This window comes from Corythoichthys intestinalis, chromosome 7 (assembly GCF_030265065.1).
Source record: "Corythoichthys intestinalis isolate RoL2023-P3 chromosome 7, ASM3026506v1, whole genome shotgun sequence".
Lineage (NCBI taxonomy): Eukaryota > Metazoa > Chordata > Actinopteri > Syngnathiformes > Syngnathidae > Corythoichthys > Corythoichthys intestinalis.
In genome coordinates this window covers 54593531-54604471 of record NC_080401.1, presented here as the reverse complement: position 1 = coordinate 54604471, position 10941 = coordinate 54593531, and the positions used below count along the sequence as shown (strand labels likewise).

At 43.1% G+C, this 10941-nt stretch overlaps 1 protein-coding gene across 2 annotated transcripts; it reads right to left on the bottom strand.

Annotated features, from left to right (window-relative positions):
• Positions 1-1256: 1256 nt before the first annotated feature.
• Positions 1257-6357, bottom strand: LOC130919226 (proteasome subunit beta type-11-like). Of its 2 annotated transcripts, XM_057841761.1 has the most exons (3): positions 5664-6357; positions 5076-5358; positions 1257-3867 (listed from the first exon to the last, which is right to left on the bottom strand). In XM_057841761.1, the coding sequence occupies exons 2-3, from the start codon at positions 5172-5174 to the stop codon at positions 3067-3069; spliced, it is 900 nt and encodes a 299-aa protein (XP_057697744.1). In that variant the 5' UTR covers positions 5175-5358; positions 5664-6357; the 3' UTR covers positions 1257-3066. The 2 variants fall into 2 exon arrangements, with proteins under 2 accessions (XP_057697744.1, XP_057697745.1); XM_057841762.1 differs by lacking the exon at positions 5076-5358.
• Between the last annotated feature and the right edge of the window lie 4584 nt (positions 6358-10941).

The window sequence follows — 10941 nt, the reverse complement described above, 5'->3', positions numbered from 1 at the left end:
CAACAAATTTGACACGAAAACGGCATTTGTTCATAGATAAGCCGCACTGGACTATAAGCCACAGCTGTCCTAATTGCATTATAAGTGTCTTTCATAAGAACAAATGAACCACCATGAATTGGCTGCAAAGCTTCATTGCTTTAAGAAGCTTCATTTGGCCATCGCTGCCCCCTTGGGGGAGACAGTCAACCTCTGCTGCCACCTGCTGTTAACACTGTTGTTGTCCAACATGCCTCCTAGAATGCATTGCAGCGCTACGGATATAAATAACAATCAAAATTCATATTCTATGCTAATTATTTCTTCAGTTACTCTTCCAGTTTTTTCATTAATTGCTAATTATGCCATTTGGTAACACTTTATTTGACAGTGGCACCATAAAACTGTCATTAGACAGTCATAATTATGACATGACACTGCCATGAGCATTAATGAATGCTTATAACAGATGTCTTTTAGTGTTATCCGGCAAATTATCTCACTTTTAAATGGATCTAAAAGATCCAAGCTGTACATAAATGGGGTTAGTGACATAATTTGCCGGATGACATCTGTCATAAGCGTTCATTAATGCCCATGATAGTGTCATGTCATAATTACGAAAGTCTTATGACAGTCTTATAATGCCACTGTCAAATAAAATGTTACCTATTAACTAGAGCTTCCAAATTTATCGCGTTAACGGGCGGTAATTTTTGTTTTTTTAATTAATCACGTTAAAATATTTAACGCATTAAACTAGGGTTGGGCATCGTTTGAAATTGAACGATTCCGGTTCCGATTCCACTTTTCGATTCCGGTTCCGAACGATTCTCGATTCCGATTCTTTTAAGAGGCAAGGTAAAAAAAATGCAGGTTAAAAAAAATTTGCATAGTTTATATTAAAGTCTTCTCGAATTTTTAAATTAAATTAATTAAAGAATTTAAATTCTCACAGGGCTAATTTGAACTTGTATATAAATATCTTTCTTTGAACTCGAGCAATTTTTTTCCGCTCGGCAGTCAGGGCATTAAAACAATGAATCGAAATTTCAAAATTCGAATGATTCCGGGAGCATCGGAGTGTTAGAACCGGTTCCCATCAATGCTCGATGCCCAACCCTACATTTAACGCATGCGCGTAACGACCCACTCATGCATTGCCGCAAACAGACTACAATGGCGCCGTTTTATGTATATTGAGAGTTAAGAGGCAGAGACAAGCAAGTGGAGTGGACACAGGCATTCATTGGGGGTGCATTATTTATTGTCAAAAGCTTTAGCATCTCTTTCACAACAATCATATCTATTGTGGCGAGCGATGTGGAGTAGAATGACAGGAGATCTTTTTCTTAACACGCTTAAATGAACACAATGCAGAACATATACCATTTGCAGCCACCACTGACAGTCATGGTTGCCCAACTTCCTTCCCATCATGCATTTGGGCAGAACAGTTAAGTCGCTACAGTATCATTTCCTGAAAGTACAACAAAAATAATATTCCTATCTCTCTCAAAAAAAAAAAAAAAATGTTCACAAAAAGTGAACGCTTTCAGTCCTATTGACGGCACTAGACGTCCAATCTATTTTAAGTGGGACGGTTGCTAGTGAAGGAAAATGACCTTTTAGCCGGATTGCCAGAACCTCGCTAGCACAATTCCAATGACCCGGGCCGGCGGAAAACCGACAACCCGGCCAAAAGGCCAAACATTCTTAATCCTTTGCACTGACTCTATTTTACCATACCATACCACACCACACCATACCATACAATACCATACCATGGTGGTATGGTATGGGTTGGAAGTGAAGGAATCTGACCTTTTAGCCCGATTGCCAGAATTACGCCAGCCACACCGCCGGAACCGCTCTAGCGCAATTCCAATGACCCGGGCCGGCGGAACACTGACAACCCGGCCAAAAGGCCAAACAGTCTTAACCCCTTGTACTGACTCCATTTTAAAAGCTGGAAAAAAGGCTTCGAAACATTCATTCATTCATTCATTTTCCTTGCCGCTTTTCCTCACGAGGGTCGCGGAGGTGCTGGAGCCTATCCCAGCTAACTCGGGGCAGTAGGCAGGGGACACCCTGAACTGGTTGCCAGCCAATTGCAGGGCACAAGGAGACATACAACCATTCACGCACACACTCATACCTACGGACAATTTAGAGTGTTCTATCAGCCTACCATGCGTGTTTTTGGGATGTGGGAGGAAACCGGAGTTCCCGGAGGAAACCCACGCAGGCACGGGGAGAACATGCAAACTCCACACAGGAAGGCCGAAGCCCGGGATTGAACCCTTGATCTTAGAACTGTGAGGCAGACGTGCTAACCACTCAGCCACCGTGCCGCCTGCTTCGAAACATAAGTTGTCAATTTATTCCAAATCGTCAGCAATCATACAGCACAGAAAGACCCAGGCGAGGAGGCAAACTGGATCCAGGGTCACCATATCACAAGTGAACAAAAGATTCCCGGGAGAAATGACAACGATTGGTTAAACATTGTCTTTTAAAGGCTCTGGTTAGGCGGGCTGTGGTCCAGAAGAAGGGTGTGTTTGAGTGCTGTTTATGATTATTGTCTGTTATTGATTGGACAAGAGGATTTGGGCATTACTGTTGTCAGGGCAACGAGATTTGGGATTTTGCCATCCTCAACGCCATGTGAGAGCTGAGTGTTCACTTCTCAGTGGCGGGTTCCTCAGTATCAGATTTTTGGGCAAGACAAGATGTCCCGCCATTTGTTCTGGACTGTCCGGAAGAGCTGATTGCGGGATTTGGTGGTGTAGAAGTGGGCTTGTAGATGTCTTGCCTACCACCTGTTTGTCTGCGTCAATTTTGCTCAGTCAGCTGCATGATGCGCGCGTTAGGCTTCCGTGGTCAGAAGGCGTCCTGTATCTGTTCTGCCCTTATCTGCCCGTTGTCTTGGCGCTATAAATTCCAATCATTTCAAGTCCAACTGTTCATAATATCAAACATATTCAGCTTGTTTTTCTTAAACTATTCTATAAATTCTATTTAGTTTATATTGGGCGTGGTAGAGTGATACAAACAGTAAATACAAGAAAAGATTCGCATCAGAATTCAGTTTTCCACCTCAGAAGTGATCGACATCCTCGCTTTCTCTCTGTAATATTCTTCCTTCAAGTCCTCGCGCTTCCTGCGAGTCCACCCCGCGGCCGTGACGTGGTAGATGTCCACGCAATTTCCCGAGTAGGCGTCCCTGTGGGTGGCTCTGTACACCGCCTCCCTTGCAACCTGCACGGCCTCCTCCGTCGTCATCCCCCACTCCACCGCTTGATCCAAAACAGAGTAGGCGTAAGGTGACCCGGAACCCACTGAAAACAGCGTTCCTCGCAGCCGGGTGCCGTCGCTGCACACGTAGAAGATACCCGGACCTCCCGTATCCCACCCGCACAGGGTGGTGGCCACACACAGCTCGGTGCCTTTGAAAGGTAGGAGCATGTGCCAAAGTAGCTTGGCAGCCCCGCACGTGGACACCCGGCGCCCGTGACGCAGGTGATACAGCCGAAGCTCTCTGGCCAAGATCCTCTTCCAGAGGGTGCAGTCAGCCGACGTGCCCGAGCTGGTCCCCACCAGGTGGCTGTGTATGGGCCCCACTTTGTGTGAGTCAGGGCTGGCCACCAGGCCGTTGCAGCTGGAACGGGTGTCCCCGGCTGCTAGCACGCCGCCCTGGAAGGTGAACGCTAGCGTGGTGGTGCCGTGAGTCATGGCAAAGGGCGGAGGATGCCTCACTGAGTCAGATTCGCTGGGATTTTCTTTAAAACTCTCAGCAGATGGGAGGTTCAAGTCCAACAAGTTCGTAGGCCGAGATTTATCTCTACCATACCAGGACATGCACAGGTCTTCTAACGCCATTGTACACTGCGAAAAATATAACATTCTATTAGTCATGATAACTTAAATATCTATTAAATGGTGAGCAGGTCAACAAATGAACATGACTATTATAATGCACTGTAGAAAACAAATGTGTCTTGCACTGGTCTTTCACCATTGAATAGTTATTTCACCCAAAACTGCATCAGGGAACGCCCACTTTTTTCCGTCAATTCAGGTTGTGACATCAGATCCAGAATAGATGATCATGTCTAGCCTTCTACCGTTGCGCTAGTTAGCACATGATGACAATAGGGTGGGTGACTGTTCATCTCAAGCTCGGGTCCTGGGATTTTGAGGGTCCTGCGCAGTATCTTTGCTGTTCCTAGGACTGCACTCTTCTGGACAGTATGATGTTGGACACCTTGGGAGGTGTTTCCCATTACGATTGTGAGAAACATCAGACATCTCAGTCCAGAAGAGAGCAGTCCTAGGAACAGCAAAGATCCTGTGAAGGACCCTCAAGCACCTGGGCCTCTGGTAGAGGGTCAGGGGACATGGGGGGAGGGTTTTTGTTTTTGTTTTTTTAATCTACAGTATATGCATGTGTTAAGAGTTTCACAATTTTTGTATTTGTGTATCTAGGTCGACAATTTTTATCCAATTCATATAAATCATAGTTGAAATTTTTCAGGAAGGTAAGGGGCATAAAAGCTGTTGCCCCAAAATTTGCCAAAAACTTTCCCATTATTTTCTAATAGGATGCTATTGTCGGTCATGTACTTCTTTCTATTAATTTTTTATTGGCCAAAACTTCCCATTAATTTTCAATGGCCGTGCCATTGATGTCAATGTATGTCAATGTAATTGACGGCAGTGTATGTCCATGCTAATAACGGCCATGTATGTCTATGCCATTGACAGCCATGTACGTCCATGCCATTGACTGCCATGTACGTCATTTAATTCATTTCAAATGACCAAAATTTCCCTTTCAATGTCAATGGCAGACAAACCTGTGCGGTTGTGATTTTTGACCAAGACTTACCATTACAGCCCATTGACATTTTACTGGCACCCAAGTAAGTCGATGCCTTTGACGGCCATGTATGTCCATGCTTTTGACAGCCAAGTACGTCCATGCCATTGACTGCCATGTACGTCATTTCATTCATTTCTAATGACCAAAATTTCCCTTGCAATGTCAATGGCATAAAAAACCTTTGTGGTTGTGATTTTTGACCAAAACTTACCGTTACAGCCCATTGAAAATCAACTGGCTCCCAAGTAAGTTGATGAAATTGACAGCCATGTACCACCGTGGCATTGTCGGCTATGTACGTTGATGCCATTGATGGCTATGCATGTCGATTCTGTCAATGCCAATGTACTTTGATTCCATCGACGCATCTCTAAGTCGATGCCATTGACGGCCATGTCCGTCAAAATATCAACTCCAAATCGCCCCAAATTCAATTGGGCGGGTCTTAGCACAGCAAAGCTCCCATCGTAATTCCTCCAGAATTCCTCTAGTTTCTAGTTATTAAAAGAAATGATAAATACAATAATGATTGGTAATTACATTTAAGTAAAAATATATATATTAAATACAGTCTCATGCTAAACAGAATGTCAAAGGTCTTAAGCAACAATTTTGAATAGCTGTCTATTTAGTGTAAAGCGCTTTGAGCGACTTCAAAGGTGGAAAAGCGCTATATAAGTATAACACCATTTACCATTCAGTGATGACCACTGTCCCTTAAATGGTTAACCAGTAAAATAGATTTTTCTCAAAATTCTTGCTGTGTAAGTGCAAGTCGTAGGTAGTAACGACCATTTACCTTCCTAATCGTGGATGCTCTTTTAATATCTGTATCGGTCCGTTGTCGTCAATCCTTAGTCAAACTTTTGTTGTTGCTGATCTTTCATCTGTCGTTTGCTCATCATCGACAAGCATTTGTAGCCTGTGTCAACGCTTGATCATTTTCATCATGATTCTCGATCCTTTTTTTGTTGACCCCTCGCCGTTTGTCTCCGCTAAAACCCCCGACACGTTTTCCACAAGCTGCACACCGTCCGCAATTTATACCCAAGGCATCAGCAATGTTTACCATTTACCGCTTCCTTCCTTTGAAGCCAAACAGTCAGCAACCCGTGAGTCATTAGTCCCAGGTCCTTTTTCAGATCACATTTCTTCAAAGCCGCGTCGAGGCGAAGGCCAGAGAGTCGTCGGCGGAGGACGGATCAAATGAAGTTAGACTCTGCAGCTTTTGATGCGTCTCTCCTGTGGCTTGTTCTCGGATAGAATCCCAAGTACGGTGACTAAGACGGCGTCGGTCCAGAAAAAAGTGAGGCGTACTATTACAAGCGCGGCATGAAACACGCAACACCAGAAAACTGGCCTGGTCTTGACGGGCTGCATTGGCGCTCACGTGTGGGCCATTGCCAGCTGCTGGAATCGACGTGAAGCGACATTACGGCTGCTTTTAATTAGCCTTAAAGCCAGCACATTTTATGTTACTGCTGCTAAATGTATCTTCCTTGACTGCATGGGACATTTTAATCGGACTTCCAATTGGTCCCAGAGAGAGATATTTGCCTGCAACAAGCCAATATTACAGTTGAAGCCAGAGATTTATATACACTATGGAAAAACAGATTTCCTTTTTTGTCTATTTTTGAAGTCAAATCAGACTAAACCGTGTTTCAGGTTAATCAGGATTGCCAGAATTATTCTATAGTAGCAATATGTGAGATTGGTGGCCAAAAATGGTACTGCAACCAGGATCAAAATACTGTATATTGAATCGTACAATCCCTTTCATTCCCTTTTAGGCTGCCGGATAAGTGCTTCACAATGGAGAATCAAGCTGTGTTATCATATCAATGTTGCATTTCAATTAGAATATGAAAATGCAATTTCTGAAGAAATTGCGTGGGGAGTATTTGTAGTGCAAGTACTTGTACTTGTAGTGGAAGTTGACACACTTGTAGTGCAAGTACACATACTTGTTGTGCAAGTGTATGCAAGTACACACACTTGTATTGCAAGTTCACGCACTTGTAGCGCAAGTACACACACTTGTAGTGCAAGTGCACACAAGTACACACACTTGCAATGCAAGTACACGTACTTGTAGTGCAAGTACACACAAGTAGATGTACCTGTAGTGCAAGTACACGCAAGTACATATACTTGTACTGTCTGCAAGTATACGCAAGTACACGTACTTGTAGTGCGAGTGCACACAAGTACACACACTTGCAATGAGGTACACGTACTTGTAGTGCAAGTAGAAACAAGTAGACGTAGTGCAAGTACACGCAAGTACATATACTTGTACTGTCTGTAAGTAAACGCAAGTACACGTACTTGTAGTGCAACTATACGCAAATACACGTGCTTGTAGTGCAAGTACACGCAAATACACGTGCTTGTAGTGCAAGTACACGCAAATACACGTGCTTGTAGTGCAAGTACACGCAAGTACACGTACTTGTACTGCAAATATACGCAAGTACACAAACTTGCAGTGCGAATGCACGCAAGTACATGCACTTGTAGTGCAAGTACACGCACTTGCAGTGCGGGTGCACGCAAGGACACGTACTTGTAGTGCAAGGACACGCACTTGTAGTGCGAGTACACACAAGTGGACGTACTTGTACTGCAAATATACGCAAGTACAGAAACTTGCAGTGCGAGCGCAAGTACATGCACTTATAGTGCGAGTGCACGCAAGGACACGCACTTGTAGTGCGAGTGCACAAAAGTACACGCACTTGTAGTGCAGGGGCACGCAAGTACACGCACTTGTAGTGCAAGCACACGCACTTGTAGTGCGGGTACACGAAAGTACACGTACTTGTAGTGCAAGTACAGGCACTTGTGGTGCAAGTACACACTAGTGCACGTACTTGTACTGCAAATATACGCAAGTACACAAACTTGCAGTGCGAGCGCAAGTACATGCATTTATAGTGCGAGTGCACGCAAGGACACGCACTTGTAGTGCGAGTGCACAAAACTGCACGCACTTGTAGTGCGGGTGCACGCAAGTACACATACTTGTAGTGCAAGTACACACACTTGTAATGCGAGTACACACTAGTGCAAGTACATACTTGTAGTGCGAGTACACACTACTACACGTACTTGTACTGCAAATATACGCAAGTACACATACTTGCAGTGTGAGTGCACGCAAGTACACATACTTATAGTTCGCGTGCACGCAAGTACACGCACTTGTAGCGCAAGTGCACGAGAGTACACGCACTTGTAGCGCAAGTGACGACAAGTACACGTACTTGTAGCACGAATGACCGCAGGTACACGAAGTTGTAGCGCGGGCGCATGCAAGTACACGCAATTGTAGCGTGAACGAACGCCCATACAAAGCACATGTAGCTGGAGTGCACGCAAGTACACACACTTGTAGTGCGAGTGCACACAAGTACACACACTTGTAGTGCAAGTATACACAAGTACACACACTTGTAGTGCAAGTATACATACTAGTTCATATACTATAAGTTTTTGCACTTGTAGTGCAAGTACACGCAAGAACACAAACTTGTAGTGCAAGGACGTGTACTTGTAGTGTAAGGACACGTACTTGTAGTGCAAGGACACGTACTTGTGGTGCAAGTACACGCAATTACACGTACTTGTACTGCAAGTACAGGTACTTGTATTGCAAGTACGCGCAATTACACACACTTGCAGTGAAAGCACACGCCATTACACGAACTTGTAGTGCAAGTGCTCATAAGTGCAAGTACATGTGCTTCTAGTGCAAGTTCACGTACTTGTAAGTTCATGCACTTTTAGTGTAAATACACGTAAGTACACGCACTTGTTGTGCAAGTACACACACTTGTAGTGCAAGTACACGTACTTTTCGTGCAAGTACACGAACTTGTTGTGAAAGTTCTCATACTTGTAAGTTCACACTCTTGTAGTGCAAGTACACGCAAGTACACTTACTTGGAGTGCAAGTGCACATAATTATAGTGCAACTACACGCACTTCTCGTGCGAGTACCCGCCAGTACATGCGCTTGTACTTTAAGGACATGCAAAGCCACAAAAGTCTAGTACAAGCAACCTTATTTAAGTACATGTTCCTGTAGTATAAGTAAATGTACTTGCACTTAAAAAAGCATGAAAAATTTGCATATCCTTGTCTTATATCTGAAATCTTAGTTTAAAAAGCCTAAAGAGCTCTGGCAACCTGTACGTAAACTTCTTATAATTAGCTGGTAGCTTCTGTGTTTTTTTTTCACAGTGGAAATGCTGTATACTTAATACAGTATGTGCACATCAGCTTCAGTACTTTTGGCCCCTGCAGTTGCTCTCCAGGTTATCTCTCCTTTCAGGTTGCCACATGATTCCACTTTTTTTTTCAGCGTCCTCTCCACTACTGCGCGTGTAGTGTTTTATGGTCACTGCCATACTGCGAGGTCACTCATTTTTAATTCAGCCTCACGCCCCGGAGCCCGGGAGGTGTGTAGCCCGTTGGAGTCTCACGTGCACCCGGGCTCGAAAGGCTCCCGCCGTCAGCTGCTCCGTGGCGCCATCCATCACCTTGATGGCGACAGCGTCCGTGACTGCGTCGTGACGCCGCTTGCGGTTGGCGTCTACCTGATACCGGTTTGAGGTAGCGTGAGTGATGATGTGAGTTTTGTAAGATGAGGGAAGTGCGCAAGCGTATTTGTCATGAATCTCACGGGTCTCCGGCGCTGATATGTACGGCTGTCGTATCTTCTGCGAAACGGGGCGTCGTCATTCAGGCGTGTATGACACAAAGGCCGACGCGTGTAATTCATTGGGGATGCATCCATGCTTAGTTTAAATCATTGGTTATCGTTATCAATGGCAAGCAATCTCATTTTCAATGCCATTGACAACAATAGACGTCCAATCCATAGGCGGAGTTTGACTTTTGGGCCATGGGGGGCACAACATGTTGATGACCCCAAAACGCAGTGTCAGCAATAAAATTAACTCACAAGAATATTTATAATAATAAAATGAAAATGAGCTTTTTTTTTGTTTCCCATCATTCTTGAGGGGAATTCTAAATCAGGCTGCTTAGGACAGCTATACTTTTCGGCAAGATCGTCATCCATTGAATATGGTACGCCCGCCAGTGTCGTGCCAATGTAGTTACCCCAGTAAAAAATTGTATCCCCTGGGCGGAGCCATATGGAGGTAGATTTGTGTCTTCATTATTCGATCAAAAAAAAAAAGTGTTTGAATGCTAAAATAAATTTAAAACAAAAAAAAAAAAATGCATTTGAAAGCTATTTTTCTTTCAATTTTTGGGGGGTTTGAAGTCAATTTTTTTTTTTTATTGAAACAACGGTAACACTTTATAATAACTATCCGTTTTACTAGTTAATAGATCATTAGTAAACTATTGATAAATGATTTATTGTTGATTTGTGAAGTATTTGTTAACAGTTTGATAAGCATTTACAGGGTGTTCTTAACCTGAAACACAGTTTGTGTAGAAACATTTCAAGTTTTTGTGTGTAACGTTTGGCAATTCTATCTTTTCAGGTTAAGAAATGCCGTTCACTTCAAAAGAAAAGACATTTTGATAAGGCATTTCGCAGGCAGCGCTCATGTTGCACATTTATGAAAATCTGCCATAGAACCACCAAATATTTGTACTTTTCTTTGTATATTTAACCAATAAAACTTATGACCTTCAACATAAAGTGTATATAGTTTTATTAACATCCATCTACTAGCATGGGCATTTAGAAATGGGGCCAACCATATTGGAACACCCTGTAAATGCTTAACAAACTGTTAACAAATACTTCAAAAATCAACAATAAATCATTTATCAACAGTTTACTAATGATCTATTAACTAGTAAAACGGATAGTTATTATAAAGTCTTACCGAAACAACTGATTAAAGTAATTTTGTTTTGCGTTTGGGCCACATTTTAGCTAGGACATTTGTGTCTTTATTATTCAATCCAAAAGTAAGTTGCTTCAATCAAATAATATATATTTTCAAACGAAAAATCACTTCAATCAAAAAAACTACAATTTCAATCATAGAAAAAAAGTTTTTGAATGCGAAAAAATATTTGAGACT